This window comes from Plectropomus leopardus, chromosome 3, assembly GCF_026936395.1.
Source record: "Plectropomus leopardus strain MGB_pleo_1.0 chromosome 3, ASM2693639v1, whole genome shotgun sequence".
NCBI classification, from domain to species: Eukaryota; Metazoa; Chordata; class Actinopteri; order Perciformes; family Serranidae; genus Plectropomus; species Plectropomus leopardus.
In genome coordinates, this window is record NC_142178.1 from 18,747,295 (window position 1) to 18,764,702 (window position 17,408).

The 17,408-nt window shown below is 38.1% G+C and overlaps 1 protein-coding gene across 2 annotated transcripts in view; it reads left to right on the forward strand.

The window, feature by feature from the left end:
* Positions 1-1,811: 1,811 nt before the first annotated feature.
* LOC121942148 (noelin-2-like) overlaps positions 1,812-17,408 on the forward strand; it is a 37,649-nt gene continuing 22,052 nt past the window's right edge. The window contains exons 1-3 of one of the 2 annotated variants that reach the window (XM_088075812.1): positions 1,812-1,966; positions 3,907-4,234; positions 16,539-16,688. In XM_088075812.1, the coding sequence (XP_087931938.1) occupies positions 4,169-4,234; positions 16,539-16,688 (216 nt within the window). In that variant the 5' untranslated portion in view covers positions 1,812-1,966; positions 3,907-4,168. Of the gene's footprint in view, positions 1,967-3,906; positions 4,235-7,707; positions 8,356-16,538; positions 16,689-17,408 lie in introns of those variants that run through there. The other variant, XM_042485275.2, reaches the window with a different exon arrangement.

The following is a 17,408-nucleotide window of genomic DNA, read 5'->3' on the forward strand; positions in this document are numbered from 1 at the left end:
TCATTAATTTCCACTCTGAAGTGAAATTGTGTCGAAGGTGATTTAAGGAGGGCTCTGTGTGTGTGTGTGTGTGTGTGTGTGTGTGTGTGTGCGCTAGTATTCATAGTGCCCTACAGCTTGAGGATGCATCATTCATATTCGCTCCTCCTGCCCTCGTCTTCCCTCATTCACCCTTTCGGTGACCCTTCTCTCTCCCTCTTCTCCTGTCTGTGCCCCTGACATCTGCAGTGCAGCTAACACAGGAAACCATGATACTGAAATTTTAATGAGAGGAAGCAGGCCGGGACTGTTTAGCGACAAATTTTTAGCAATTAAATATAAATGGCGTGACATGAAAGTCGGTAACATCATAGTTAACTACACCCACAGTGGGAGTAAGCATGGGACTGTGCATGTTTAAGGTTGTACTCTTTGAGCTTCAACCCAGAGACGTCCAACGCTGTTTAATATTTGATTCCCTTTCAGTTTGTGTACTGAAAGTAGATGTCAGTGTCAACAAAAATGATGTGAAAGCCAAGACAAAAGGTGAAGAAAAAAGAACAAGGTTTTATCTCCTCATTTCTTCTTAACCTTCAACATCCTGCTCAGCTGTTTGGTAGTGCACATTTTGAGTCTCTTGATCTTAATTAAAAAATGTGTTGAATTTAACTCAACCTGAATGAGCCATCTGTAACATTTGGTTTAAGTGTTTTGCTAAAAAAAAACCAAAAAAAAAAACCAAGATGTTACTGTGTGTTTATACCGTCTATGCTTTAAGTGGTATGCCTTTTCATTTCACCTCCTACAGAAGTTAATAACAAGAAAGTCACTTCAGACAGGAAGTCTCTGTGGCAGGATGTTCAAAGGTAGGCTTGTTTTCTTTACGAAATGGATGTCCTTTTATGGTAAAGGTAGTGAAAATAGTTTGTAAGTTTAAAATATAGAAATATAGATTTGTGTGCAATGCTACAATGAACAACACAGATATACTAAGTACGAATAATAATAATAAAATATAAAATATGTGTAACATGTTGTATATATTGTATATATTGTATAGCATAATGCTGGCTTCAAAAACCAAGCAAATATAATTAAATTGACCATTTACTACAAAATTAGAATAAAACTTTGTGATCATTCATGATTGTTAAATGATGTATTTAATGTTATCCATTATATATGATGAAATATATGATGAAATCATTTCTTTTTAACTTTTAACTTTTTAAAGCCATGCTCAACCAGCTCAACAGCTGAAAGGTAGTGATGCTAAGATAATAAATGTACAATTTCTATGAGATTTTTTTTTTAAAAAAAGCTGCACATATTATATATTTAATGTTATCCCATCATATATTTGATGAAAAAATGTATCCGTTTTTTTTTTTCTTTAAATAGTGTAATGGTAAATATTTGGAATACATAGACTACATGGAAATAATACTAGGCTACTTCCAGTAATATTAATAACTCTATAGTCACAAATTGATATAAGTTGGTAAACTAACATATTACAAGCATTATAACATCACAAGGATTGTAATTTTTATTATCTTTCTCTGTTATATCATCATTACCATTAAGTGCCATCTCAATCGTTTGGTAGCCAAGAGGCCTATTTTGAATTTAATAAATTAATAAAAGGAGAATTTTTTTTATCATTATTATTATTATTTTAGCCACCCCAAGTAAATAATAGAAAGTAAATATAGTATCACCCCAAGGAAATAAAAAATGCAAAGACAAAACCCCATTGCTTTTCATCTTAATGAGGACACTGAAGGGTTAAAGCACCATGGTAACGGTTAGCTCAATAAGCGGCGTAGCTGCTGATAGCACAGACGTCACTCGGCTCATAATTTGGTCGGGAGCGAAATAACTCGACAACTATTGGATGGATAACATGTTGCAGACATTTCTGGTGCTTCGGGGCTTGGATATAATGTTTTGGCGATTCTCTGACTTCAACCAGGCGCCAACAACAGTAGGTCAAACTTTCGTGCTAACATGTTAATGCTAAATGTTTGTTGCTTAACTTTAGCATTAAGGTTAAACTAGCTAAGACATAAAGATGCTAACGATGGCGGCTAGTTTACAGCAGTGGTTTAATACTCTAATACTGACGATAATTTTAATACTCTCCTGTTGATTATTTTATGATATGGATAATGTATTTATAATTAATGTAACAATAATGGCGTTCTGTGTGATGTGAAGTATGCTTGAAAACGGCCAAATAGTGAAAGCTGATTTTAAACAGAAGCTAATGCATTCACTTGAGAAAAAAAACTTTTTGTGAATTATTCAGATAATACTCTCGTTAATAAATGAAAAGAAGAGCATTTTTTTTAACATGAAAACATTTTCACAATTCTGAGATAGTAATCTTGCTAATTCAGAAAAAGCAGGGCATTTCTTCTAATGTGAATGCATTATCTTGTACTTTACAAGGTAATGTACTTTGTACTTTGTATTAGGTCTCTGTAGATTCATATTCTTCTTTGACGTTATTCTTTTGTCATATTTATACAATAATTTTACTGACTTTTTTTGTTTAGGTAAAGTTTTTGTATGGCTACTTGTGTTCAAGAAAATATTAAGCATTTGAAATATTAAGTATCTTGTTTTAAATAGGCAGGAAAAGTTTTTTTAAAAAAAAAACATTTTTGTTATTCCTTAAAGACATTTTAAATATATAAATTGTTAAGGGATTGACACTCATACTTCTTTATTGCATCAGCCATACTTTGAAAGAGAAGGACTGCAACTAATTTGTATTCTCAGTTAACCTGCCAAAAAGATTTTTTAATTATTTGATGTGAAAAGTGTCAGAAAATGATGGAAAATGCACTTTCCTATTACCTCAAGTAGGTGTATTAAAACTGCTTGTTTGGTTCACCAACAATCCCAAGCATAATTGATTTATTGTCACAAAAATTAATAAATACATAAATAAATAAATAAATAAATAAATAAAAGCAGTAAATCCCCACAACTTAGGCACTGGAACTAGGGTCTGTAAGATTTTTTTTTTTTTTTTGCTTAAAAAATGACAAAAACGACTTGTGTATCATCAATGAAGTACAATCATCAATTATATTCACTCATTTCTTTATCAGAATCAGAAAAACTTTGTTGACCCTGAGGGGATATTGTAGTTTGTTACAGTCACTCTGATGCCAGCATAGAAAATTATAGCAAGTAGAAATAAGTACCAGCAGAAGTATATACAAATATAAATGTAAAAATAGAAATAAGGTAGCAGTAAACAGTAAGCACAATGTGTAAAAAATAAAATATTTTTTAAAAATATGTATAACATATATATATATATATATATATATATATATATATATATATATATATATATATATATATGTATATAAAATATATAGTATGTAAGTGTGCAATGTAAAGAAATACAGTAATAGACAATTAGCACTCATATGTGAACATTTAGATTACCATATGGACAATGTGTTAAGCACACAATGAGTGCTTAAATTGTGTAAAATCTAAAACTGCCTCATGCTACAGTACAGTGTAAAAATAGTTTGTAAGTTTAAAATATAAAAATGTAAATTTGTCTGCAATGTACAATGGACAATAGATATATACTAAGTAATAATTACAATAAGAGTATATACAATAAGTGTAACATGTTGTATATATTGTATATATTCTTCTTGTTATTCTTACTTATGGCACAATGCTGGGCTCAAAATAAAGCTGGCATTATTTCTGCACCACTTCTCTAGCACAAGAGGCCAAAACCAACAGTGCTCACAGGCAATCTGTCACTCATAAGTGCAACCACACACTCATTAAAAACTATATTCACCGCCTGTGTTGACGTAACAGATAATCATCCTTTTCTCCAACTCCTCCCTCCCTACACCCCCTCTTTCACCTCATCCTCTCCAGTTGGCGCCTGAGTGGCTCTCCTCAGCATGCAGCCAACACCAGTACTGTGCTCTTCTTCCACAGCCAGAGGGGATTCAGCCACTCCAGTCCAGCCACCAGTGTAGTCCAAAACCCTGAGGCTAACTAAGGGAGGTGTACAGTCCCCAGTAGTACCTGAGGCAGGCGCCAGAGTCTCTCCTAAGTGCTCTGCCTTTTTTGTTTTTCATGCCTGCAGTGAGCCAAACCTGGGCCAAGACTCAGGAGACTAAAAGGAGAGAAAAGGATGGAGATGGGTCTACCTGAAGCCTTTTGGGTGCTGCAGCTGCTGTTTACTATCTGCACATGTAAGGTAAGAAGATGCCCCCACCTCCAGCTCCTACTGTCTGTGTTGAAACTTCCAACTTTTGGATCAGATCACCAGGGTTAAAGCTGATGAAGACTTATTTCTAAATCTTCTCTGGAGAAGTAATGTCCTCTCTTTTTGTGAGATGATCATTTTAACTTCAACGGAATATTTGTGCTGTACTTCAAGCATCGAAAAAGTGTAGCTCAGGGTAGTAATACACACTGGCAAAGAACTTTTTTAACCTTTTTCAATTCCCATTTTGAAAGCATGCACTTGTTGGCATGTGAAATGTATTTGTATCTCTGAAAACCATGCCTTGTAAAAAAAAAAAAAAGAAAATCCCATTTGCTTTCACCCTGGATCTTTCTGAGCCATTTTTCTGCACCATGTCCAAAGAAATGAAATGCTTCATGCATCAACAGCATAAAAAGGACTAGATAAATATAATATTTGCTGCCAGAGGAGTTCTTGCCAGTATCTTCAGAGTCTTCATTCCAGTTACTCCTAAAATCACATTATTATACATTTATTTTGTGTTTTACACTCAAAGAAATTATCTTTATCTTTCACTTTGCGCTTAAATGTGCCTTCTTGCGGCTCATTGTTGTGGACGATAAGTTTGGGTTTCTGTCTTATCTTCTGTTCTGTGATGTATTTTGCAACTTTGCTTTGCTCTGTAACACTATAAAAAACACATTATTTCCTAGAAATGCAAAGATAGAGCTACCTGAGTCAGTGACCACAAATACCCTGAAGGTGTTTCACACTGCTTAGCTGTCATGTTGGCTCTATTGTGGCCCTCCATCTCCTGACAACTGTTTTAGCCCTAAGTGCTGCTGATTGAAATATTCATGTTAGTTCAGCATATTCGCTGAAGGGCTTTTTATGTATTATCCATGTGTATCCTGGGGTTTCTTTACTGAGGCAAAAAAGCCCGAGCATGTAACTGCCGGTGAGAACAAAGGCACAATAAAACATTTAGTGTTGGTTAGTTAAATTGTTGAAACATAATCGCTCCAGGCGTGAACCACAGAGCAGCCATGTTCTTTTCTTGTTGAGTTGCAGTAAAGGGGATGCTTGTCTTGTTATAATACCATGAGATGTTCTCTCACACATCAGCTATTAACATTTATGGTCTGTAGGGGAAACATATACACCTCAGGCCCAATTTAACGGCACAAAAACATACTCAACATTGCTCCATCCACTTGATACTTCTTGAAATTTCCCCATTTTATGAAAATATTTAAAAATATGATTTTGAAATGATGATGAGTTTCAGAAGTCTGCCAAAGAAAATGATTCATCACTTGTGTTTGGTGTCTGTAGCAGTAAAACATGGTAACATAAAAAAGATTTTTATGCAGCACTACCTCTGAAAATAACTATTTAGTTTTCTGTCATTGCACTTCTATAACAGCTTGTATGTAAGAGATGTCTCTGGGGTCCATTTGACCTCAAAGATAATGTCTCTGTGTACTGTGTATTTCTTACAGTGAAGGACTTTCTAGCAGATTAAAGGAATATATTCATTGTTTGTTTATGTGTTGCCCAGATAGCATATAAACTACATTTCTCTATAGGGGCCTCACAAAGCATTCAAGGACACCTTACAAAACAGTTAAAAAAACAAAAAAAACAAGCAGAAGTATATCCAGACGTCATTAAATCAAGCAAAGCAGTATTAGACAATAATAAAATATCTAGGTATAAAGCCATAGTCATAAAAAGAAGGTATAAAACCATCACTGTAAAGCCATCATCAGTGCAAAACTCAAGGTGTGTGTCACCATTAGAGATAAAATCAGACCACATTTACCAGCCTCATTTGGTGTACTAAGAGTGCTATACTGTCATCTCCATATTTTATCAACTTATTTAAATATGCAAGCTCAGTTTGTGGCAAACAGAGGACACCGTTTGGTTTTGCAGCTATTGTAATCATTTTTATAACTGCAGAGGTGCAGTGAGAGCTATGGGAAGCCAAGCAATGAGGACGTGAAACCAAAGTCAACAAAACACTGAACATTTCGCTCAAGATGCCAGACAGCTCTTAGTTTCCCACACGCTGGTTGTTGGTTGATTTTTTTTTTTTTTTTTACTTGAATTTTTGAGGGCTCAACATTTATTTTCATTATAAATGAATCTACCTGTTACTTCATCAATTTATCATTTTGTTTCTCTGTTGTCAGAAAACAGTGAAACATTCCTGTCATAAATCATTAAAACCCAACGTTATGTCATGAGATGTTTTGTTTTGTCCAACCAACACTCCAAAACTCAGATATTTGGTTTATAATCACTTAAGAGGAAGAAAACCAGCTAATTTTCAGAAATGATAGGCTGGAACCAGAGGATTGTTGACATTTGTGGTTGAAAAATTACTTTAAAGATTGATAAACTACTAAAATATTTGCCTAATATTTTCTGTCAGTCAAAAAATTGATAAACTGACTTATCGTTTCAGCTCTAAACTCTTTATATTTATCTTCATTTTGTCAATACTTTATTGACATGAAAGGTGAAACTTAAAATTTAACAAAATTAAGTATTCTCAAAACTGGTAGTGCGCAGACTAAAAAAAATCTCCTTGGGACAAAAAACTCAACATGCTGCTGTTTCTCTGTGAAGTTTAAATCTGCATTTTCATTACATAGGTGCACACATTGTGTAATTTCCTGGTAGTTTTAAGCTTAGCACATTAATTTTTGTACACTAATTGCACAAATAGCATGCTAAGACAACCAGTATATAGTTCACTGCCTAATTTTAGTATTTAGTCTGGAATTGGGCCAAACTTCCTCTCTGTTGAAGATACTAGATCCTTTTGATCTGCAGTCACTGGGCAGTTTGACATGAAATCTACAAAATACTCTAGTGGCACATAGGCTGGCGTTTTGGGGGAGAGGGAATTGGTTGCCTCCATGGAAACACTGCAGACACAGATCAAATAAAACACCCTCTGAACATCTTATATTTCCTCTCAGGTTTTGATCAAATCAAGAGCGAAACAGCTGTCATACCAAGTTTGAGGTTGGGAGGCCCGACCGCTGGCCACATGGTGGCAGTGTTGCATCAGATTGGTTGCAATCCACACAAGCAAAAATGAACACACACACTCACACAAACACACACACAGACCAGGGACAGGTCAGTCTAGAGCATTGTGCTTTCATGTCGCCGTTTGCGTTTAATCAATATAAAGGAAAATAGGGGGAAATGGACAGAGAGAAAAAGGGAGTGTGCTCACTGCAGTAAAGATGAAAAGAGAAAATTAGGGGTCTGGAAAACAAGGAGAAAAGGGAATATGGGTTGGACAGGGGACAACAAAAGGAAAGGATAAATGTTTAAAAGGTTTTTGTTATCTTAATTCATATTTCATATTATGTGCATGTTCATTTGAGAAATATTGTTCAGGAGGAGAATGTGCTCATTTGATGAAGAAGTTGAAAGAATAGATGAAAGCATGAGTTAGAGGGAGGGATGGAGGAGTATGTCAGAGAGAGAGAGAGAGAGGGTGGAGGAAGGGAGAGGCAGAGTTAGTGGATAAATGAGAGAGCAGCGCTGGCTCAGCCACAGCGTCTTACTGCCAGGCGAAGGAAGGAGTCCAGGAAACACACACACACAGATCAGTGGGACCTAACCAGCTGTTTCCAGGAGCATCTCCTGCAGCCTGAGCCGAGCTTTGGATGCTTGGACTTGATGCATCTTCACATGGAGGCATCTGGAGTGGCTTGTGCTCCAGGATTTATTCTCTAACCTGTGGCAGCGTAGGAGCGCAGACTTCAGCAGTGGGACGATCCCGGCTGTGGTTTTTGGATTCTAGAGCTATAAACTCACAAGCGTGCACACAACGTTTTACCTTTAGCATCATGTTGTGTACCCTCTGTTTTTTTAGCATGACTGCTGTCAACAGTTTGGACTGTGAGTGAGAGCCAGCCAGAGTTTCTGCTTGTGTGTGTGAATGTGTGTGTGTCAGGATGAGTGTTCCTATGTTGAAGATTGGCGCGGTGCTCAGCACCATGGCTATGGTAACTAATTGGATGTCCCAGACTCTGCCGTCGCTGGTCGGACTCAATGGAACCGTCATTTCCCCTGAGGGCACACATGAGCGGATCGTCAGTGTATGTATTCTGTATATACACATTTTACACAAACACACTGTATCAGTAGTTATTTTTGCAAAAGAAGGTGCTTTTTGGCCGCCAAAAGTTAATCATTTGCATTCTCTAAAATCAGTCAGTTTAATAATGCAGGTTTTTGTTTTGTAGACGAGCAGCTGAAGTTATCTTGTGTTCTTTCAGTGTACAGTCACATGCTTCAATCAGCTGTTGTGTGCACATCAACACCCACTCTCTGTGAATATAATTGCATAAGCTCTCTAATGTGACATTTCATTTGATTAGAGAAATTGTTGCATTTGAATTGCTGCAAAACACCCAGACAATCAACAACAATTACAGAGAAAAGGAATCAAATTTAGAGATCTAAACATTCAGGAAAATTTAGCCCACATATGCAGCAGTTATTTGATCTGTTCATTGATGCAGAAAATAGAGCAAAGAAGGAAAACAAAAAAAAAAAGAAAAAGAAAAGATGCTTAGAGAACCATATTTAGAACATTTGAAAAAAAGAGCACAGCATGTTGCCAGTATGAAGAATAAATAGTACTGATGAATAAATGAACAAATAAATGATCTTTTCTGTTTATATGAGTCATAAAGACCACATGTACAGTATGCACCCGCTGCCACACACACAGACAAAGACAAACACACACACGCGCACACACACACACACACACACACACACACACAAGCAGAGGGGTAATAGGATTGCTCTCTCTCTGACTTACTGGGGTGATATTTCTCCTGGGGAAGGCTGACTCACCCGTGGGACAGCCAGCGATTTGTTGCCCTAGCAACACCCTGGCAACCCCCAACATGTAGATGCTGGACCACTGCAAAGGTCTCTTAACTATGTGTTGAAACTCTGTGTGTGTGTGTGTGTGTGTGTGTGTGTGTGTGTGTGTGTGTGTGTGTGTGTGTGTGTGTGTGTGTGTGTGTGTGTGTGTGTGTGTGTGTGTGCATTTGTGTGTTTGTGTGCATTTGTGTGTTTGTGTTTATGTGCGTGCTTGGGCTTTGCATGATTTAGCTTTCTGGCTGGAGAGGCGTCTCACAGCTGCTTTGTGGCGGTACTTTGCAAGTTCAGCAAAGTGCATGCAGTCTCATGCAAGTAGACGCCTACACACCAGCACAGGACACACTCACAAAAACACAAACACACTTGAGAACTGGCTGAGAACAGATGGGGATGCTAGAGGTGCAGTGTTGCTACTTTATGCCATGGTAGGAGATGAGTGTTTCTGTAAATCTGTTTGACAATGTGTGAACATACATTTACATCATACAATACACATATACACGGTGAGCTTGATCAGTGGCTTCCTCACAACCTGATGTACAACTGATGTACCTTCAGAGTCGTATAGGAGGAGCTCGCCACCCATCGTGTTCAGAACTGAATGTAATTGGACACGACAAATTTTATACAAGAGGATATCGGTACATGTTTTTTTCATGCCATTGAAATGTCAGTGTTTGAATTGGTTTGGTCAAGTTTATCTGCTGCTTCTAAACATCTCGTTTATTTGTGACTGTTGGCTATGAAATCCTATGATATTTCAATTGTTAATCCATTACTTTTAGCCCCCCAAAAAAGTAATTGTTTGTACATTCCTTTTAGCTAGCTCTCCATTTTTACCATTTATCCATTACGTTTCGCTATTTTAACCATAAAGGCTTTTACACACCGGGGCCATGGTGCATAAACAAATTTGCATCAGAACTATTCATGCGGGCACTAACCTTAATGATAATTGCAACCATCAACCTTTGTTGTGAAATCGGTTCTGCACACCGTGAGTGGTTGATGCTTTTTGCGAAAGCTCAGAAAAATGGACCCATTCTGAAAACATTATGTTTTTATGTTATGCTGCTTTTTCGCTGCATAATAATGGCGTTCTGTGTGAAAGTGCTCATGACAAAAACAACAGTTTGAATAAATAAAATGATGTGCAAATTGCATGTAAAAAGCCCCAGGTGTGTACTGAAAACAGTCCAGTTTGATGTTGAGTCTCTATTGTGATCATCAGTTTTCAGTTACTTTTAGTGAAATATTAAGACTCACCTGCTTGTCTGCTGTCTAACTGGTTTTTTCATGTACTCTCACTTGCAATACATAGTATTCAGGTGTTACAGCTGACTCAATATGTAAATATGTTTTCAAATCAAATTGCTTTTCAAATAAGATGAACTAATATTTAATCTTTTACTTTATTTCCTGACAGAGGTACCCCTTCAAGTGCGAGTACCCCTGGTTGATAGCAACATTTGGAGATTTAGATTTTGTGTGTTAAAAAAAAGCAGTTACACTTTTTTGTCCTATCTCCTCAGCCTTTGCTTCTGTCTGTTAAACTCTTGCAGGAGTTTAGCTCTGTTAGCTATCTACTCTCTCTCTCTCTGTCTCTCTCTCTGTCTCTATTTGCACTGATCACAATCAGCTGAGCTGCCTGAGTAGATTTTTATCATTTTTCCCCTGTGTGAAATGAGCCCTTAGGTGCCGTATGTCCTCCTCTGTTTAATTACATTGAACAGTAGGCACAAATGCTGCTTATATTCTCATCCCAGCCACGTCCTTCTGTTTGAAACCCCCCCTACCCCCGTCAGCTCCATTGTAAATGGGACTTCAAGGTTACCACACCAAACCCAGCTGATTGATTTATCAGATGTTTCCCTCCAGGCCTCCGCCTCCCCCTCCCATAGTGCCCCTCACGTCTCCATCTTCCCGGCTTCCTCCTCTGTCGTTATTCTTTTTCAGGGTTTGTAGGGCAGCTTCTCTGCCAGATTGCTGTGACAGGCTGGTGTGTGTCAGGTTGAGCCTTTACATTGTTCTTGAACATTACCATTACTGTAAGTAGGTCAAACTGAAGACCTAGTTAAACCTCACAAAATGTGTTTCCTAATTTAATGTGTTGTGAATTTGGTCCAACGCTTAGACCTCAGGGAACAATTGCTGTCATCTCAGCACTACCTAATGAGGTCCCAAATAACCCCCCAAAATTAAAATAAGAAACAGTTGTTATATAACAACTAAGGGGTTATTTTGGAACTATTGATGAATGTATGTGCCTCGCTGTGTGCCACAAGACTTTAAAAAATCAAAAAATGCACATTGTTCCCATTAAAAAGTATTTGCTTTATTTGTGCAACTGAATACTTAATTGTGAAATTTAACCACTACTGAATAGCTAATGTGGCAATTTTAACACCATTGAATTCATTGCCTTTAAATAATGTAATTTTGAATTTACCTGGAAAGTGGTGCACTTTCTAAAACTAGATTTTAAACCGGCAATGTCTCATTTAGCCACTTAAAGGAAAGGAAACACGCTGTAAACAGAACACTAAAAGGTGATAATATGTTAATATGTTACGATATTGTGTTGTTAAGACAAACTTGTTAACAAACTTATTCACACATCCAGAAGATACAGAGAAGCAACAACATTCATGTAGAGTTGTGCCACCTGACAAATCCAGTATTCACCCTACTTTTTTCTCTGTTTTTGGTCTTCACCAAATATGTAGAAATATCTGGCTCTTTAACTGCTAAATATGCTGCTATATTTACCAGCTTGGGTCGCAAAGTTCATCTGTCTACCTTCGAGGCAGGTAGTGTTCATTCAGTTTAGTCTCAACACTGGTGATGTGTCAGCCGTTAACGAGTCAGCTCTATGAGTCAGCTCCTTTACGTGAACTTCTGAACATTTCTTTTCTCTTTTGTTATGGAAAGAACACTCAATAATGGGATGATCCCATAAGGTAATTGGTAATTACAGTCCGGAAACGTCTCACTTTGGTGATAACTTAAAAGCCAAGCATGGTGAGACTTTTATAGGCCTATTTTGCGGCCAAAAACAATGCTATGAGCGCAGTGAAGGTCAGATGACGCTTCTATGTGGATTTGTCACTACAAACGACCCCTTTCTGATCCAGTGTTCATAGAAGAATGTTTATTATAGCGCCTTAAAATCATATTTTTTTCAAATTCAGTTAGTCAAAGTCTGATTAATACATTTATAAACAACAGTTAACCAAATTAGATTGGTTACATTCAGACCAAAAAAAAACAAAAAAAAAAAACTTTAGCACGTCGGCCACCACTTATCATCAAATGAACTTGATAGGAATCAGTCATGCTTTAGTCTTACATCTTAACATGTGAACCCTAAAGAATAGCCACTTTAAAGTTGAGTTTTTGAAATTGCATCTCTTGAAATGACCCACTGTAAAATTCAAAGAGGGGACAACAGCGTAAATCTTGCCATATAAATCCAGATAGATGTTTGGTGAAAGATTTTAATGCTATTAATTCAGTCCCATTTTTTTGTTTTTGTTGATAAATATGCTAGAAAACAACAATTTATTAAGTTGCTACTTTAATTAGTACCTACTAAACTAATCATTTAGATATTCTTGGATAGTTTTTGTCTGAACAACAATATGGCACAAACAAAAAAATCAAAATTTTAGACTTAAGTTGAATGTTATGGCTGAAAAAATTAATTTGGCACAAGAAAACATTCAGTATGTCGATGAAATGCGTGACTAATATGTAAACGAAATGGCAACAGCAAGAGTAGGAGCAAAGTCGTGCTTTAGTAAGGGCTTTGAGTCGGGTAGAAATCATTTTTGTTCAGATTTCTGGGAGCTCTGGGGAGCCGGTGACTTTTTGCCAGAGAGAACAGCAGCTCGGGCTGTGGATGCAGAGGATGGAAACTCTCCAGTTCTGCTGCTAGCTTTCCTGGACACAGGCATGTGGGAGATGTCACAGCTGATTTTAGCTGCAAATGAAAAAGATCTAATTTAGACACAGATGTCTGTGGTGCAGTCAAGTACAATAAAGTGTGAAGAGCGTGCACTCTCCTTTTTAACATTAATGGACTCTTAGATCACAATATGTGTCCAGTCAGGATCTCCTGCAGTCCCAAGGAGATTTGCCAAGACGATAGAATTAGACAGAAACATTTTTAGAGGAAAATATTTGTCCACCCTTTTAACAACAGCCTGACCCGAACAACATGCTGAGCAAATGTGTGTTAGAAAATTCACAAAAGAAACAGCTTCAGCAGTATGAGTCATTGGGGCCTTCTGAAAAATGCTTTTACACAAAAAAAACAGATTCACACAAAATAGCCATAATACAGAAAACACAAAAAATAAAACATCAAGGTCTGTGCAATGTAGCTTTAGCAGTGACTTCATTTTTCTTTAAAGAGTCACGCAGTGAAGTATTGGTTTACAGAGTGACATTGCTTTCCCTTTCATATCAAAATGCAGACATTTTTATAGTGTACATAAATATATCTTATAGACTTATTGAGATTTAAAATCATGTTTCCATGAGCGACCTGGCAAAGAAAGCAGCATAAAACATTGTTACAACAATAAATGCAAGCAGACAAATACAACTATCACGCATTTCAAAGAGCGAGCACAACATCCAGCTAAAATGCAACACAGAACAGTCAAATACATTTATATGTGCAATTTCCCTGCACATGCCTCCTGTATACACTGTGCTCCTTTATTCATGCAGTGCTTCTTGAAAACATAGTGTATGTTCGTTGTAAACAGCCTAAAGGGAAGCAGATCCTGAGGGATACAATTCAGGGCCAAATATTCCATAACATCATTTCTAGTGCTCATGGAGCTTGTGGTGCTTGCACAGTATGGAAGCGTATTTGATGAGCAAGAATCTCATGGCAGCCGTGACGGCCATGGTCCCTCTTTCTGGCCTCAAAGCCTGTTTGTTTTTTCCTCTCCCCGCCCTGCCTCTCTGTCCTCTCCTCCCAAGACTACCACAGCAGCAGGACGTTAGTGCGTGTGCTTGATTGGTCAACAGTCAGGTGTGTTCGTTAATAGTCTGAGAGCTAGAGCACACCCTGACACAAGCTGAAGAGTTCGTACATTTGGAGTGCTACTGGAATATACAGTTTGAGTATTCAGAGCGCTGCACTACGGGAGCGGCAGAGCGTACCCGGGGCACTCTGGAGACAGAGCAGCAGAGCGCCAAGCACATTAAAAGTGAGACTTTGGCATTTGTTAATTCATATAGAAACAGAACGCTCTCAGTGCTCTTATTTTAATATAGAGCATAAAAAGAAAACGTTTTTAATTCAGAATGTTATTGATGTAAATAATTAATGTCATTGACTATTTCTCCATAGGGACCAATCCTGTACATAAATCTGATACATGGTAAAATATGTAAACTGCAAACCGTATAAATGTTGGCCCCCCTAACAGATGTATGCTTAGAAATACGATGTAAATAATTCAATATAAGGCTGTCCAATATACCAATATTATATGGATATTGTGATATGAAAAGATATCATAATAATAAAGTGATGCACTTTTCTGGGCTTACCAGACTTTTAACTGATTGTTCATGTGAAGTATTTTTAATTTATATGGGGGGAATTTAGAGTTTCACATTAGCGTAACATGAATATTTTTGGACTGAGGGAGGAAGCCTGAGGCCCAGGACAAAACCCACGCGGACATAGGGAGGAGAAACAAACTCTACACAGGAGGAGGTGTCTCTGTGAGGCTGCACTGCTAATCACTGAGCCACTGTGGTGCCCTATTTAACGGGATTAAAGGGTAGGGAGTGAGGTGGAGGGAGGAAGGATGATAGAAGGATGGATAGAAGAAGTGGGTTTGGGAGATGGACGAGGGAGAGAAGGGTGGAGAGATAAAGAGGGAGCTACTGTGGTCAAACCTGAGCTTGACAGTCTGCGGCCTCTTCAAAATACCCTCCTCCTTCTTCTCCTTCTTCTCCTTCTCTTCTTTTTCTTTCTCAGCCTTCCTCTACATTTTGCTTTTCATTTTTTCCATCTCTGTCAGTCTTGGTCTTGTGAAACTAGAAACCTCCTCTCATCTTCTTTATTTTAAGAACGAGCTCCTCAAGTTCCCTTTTATCCCTCAGTCTGTTTTACCTCCGTTTTGGAGCGCTGATGTTTTTCAGTCATTAGAAACAGGAGTTCACATGAATTCAAGTGTCCCTCTTGTGGATGTGCTCCTCCAGTTCCTGATTCTTCCTGTATTCAAGCTGCAGCTTTTGACACTCAGACATCACCATTACCACCTGGTTTTCTTGCTCTGAGACTTTTCATTTGTCTGACTTATATCTTGGTTCCATCTCGTCATAGTTGTGCTCGTCAGTCACTGGGCAGCATCCATCTTCTCCTCCTGGAAATGGAGACTTTTCTTGAGTTGGGAGATTTCTGACTCGTGCTTTGTGATGGCCCCCTAACTCTTTTTGTTTCCCTCTTTGAGCTCATCTCCCTGATCTTGAAAGGCTCCTCCAGCCTGCTTATATTCAACATTGTCAATAGTGCAGCAAATCACTGCCTTTCCTTCAGTGATTTTCTTTTTTCATTTTTCATTTTTAGTTTTTCATGGCACTGTGTGTAGTAGACTTTAGACTTGAGTTGCGCTGTGAAGATTGTCTCTGCAGTAGACCATACTTGACTGTAATACCTTCATTGTCAATATTTCCCTTTAATATAGACTCAGTTATTGAAAGTATGCACTATTTAATCTAACTTACTCACTTTACCACCCAGCCAGTAGCTATACTTAATGTCTTGAGCACTTAAGTGCATGTTTAAATAGCACCAGGTAGTAAGAAAGTAAAACCTTTATCTGACAAACATGCCAGCACAGCATAGATTTCGCCCACACTTGTGCACTTCTCAGCACACTTAGGAGACGTATTCAGAGCCAAGTGTTTCCCACAAAGCAACACACGCAACACCAGTTCAGCTGCTGGTGGAGAGGAAGATGAAGGTAAAACCACCAGTGACTGTTTGCTATTTTCACTGATGCCAATTAATGCTAATCATTCATCAAGATTGTTGTCAGATCTGATTTTTACAGGTCTATTTACTGACTTGTTCTCTTAGCACTATAAAACTATAAAATGTCCCAAGAAGATGCCATAAAAGGAGGAACTGTAGATGAATTTACATTTGAATTGTCATAGAACTTAAAGTTTACCAGTAAATAACACAGAATGTAAAACTGATATGTGAGCAACTGACAAAAAAAAGAGAAATCCTCAAATGAAATCCCATAACTTAAACTAAGTTTCACTTTGCTGACCTTCTCCGTTAAATGCACAGCTGACACGGTTTTCCTGCAGTTACTTCATTAACGCAGAGCTTGTTTGTGTGCAGGGTTTGTACCCAGGCTCAGAGGAGGGCTGGCAGGTGTACAGCACCGCCTCAGATCCTGACGGCAGGTGCGTGTGCACAGTGGTCGCGCCGGCACGAAACCTCTGCAAACGAGACCCTCGGAGTCGACAACTACGCCTGCTGACTGAACAGGTGTGTGCGCGTGTGTATTTGTTTGTGTTTGTCTCTTCACTCTGAGTGCGTCCCTGCATGTTTCAGTGGTCAGCATTGCAATGCAGCACAGGGGAAAGGCAGCGTACTGGAATGAAATATTCACTGGACTGTCTCTTTGTTTTGACACTTGCAGAGACACACATGAACAGACACACACACACTCAGGTTTCACTGACAGATGTATCCCTGATACATCAGTAGCTGTATCCTCTAAAGACTCCCAGTCATTCAACATGCCAAAAGAGTTTAAACTCAAAGGAAACGCTGACAGATGGGTGGGAAAGAAACACTTTGTTCTATATTGCAGAGTGCAGCTCTATAAGGGTATTTGTATGCTTGAACGTGTCTGTGTTCATATATATGTGTGTGTGTTTATGAGTACATCTGGCTGCGTAAGCACGTTTCTCTCAATGTATATGTGCATCCTGAGAGAAATAAAAGTGATTTGTGACAGAAGTTGATGAATTATTGAACACCATCAGGCCTGCAAACATTTCCCAAAGCATGCTCAACTGCAAGGCTCACACATCAGGATATATGCATCCTGCATTCTCGACAAAGTACAAGTATACCACGGCACACTAACGATAACATCACGGGGATTATTTTCATTCGCTGCTGGTGTTGCATCCTGTACTCTTCCCACACAAAAAGAATCTGAAAAAAGATGAACACTATCTGAAATAACTTCTTCTCCTC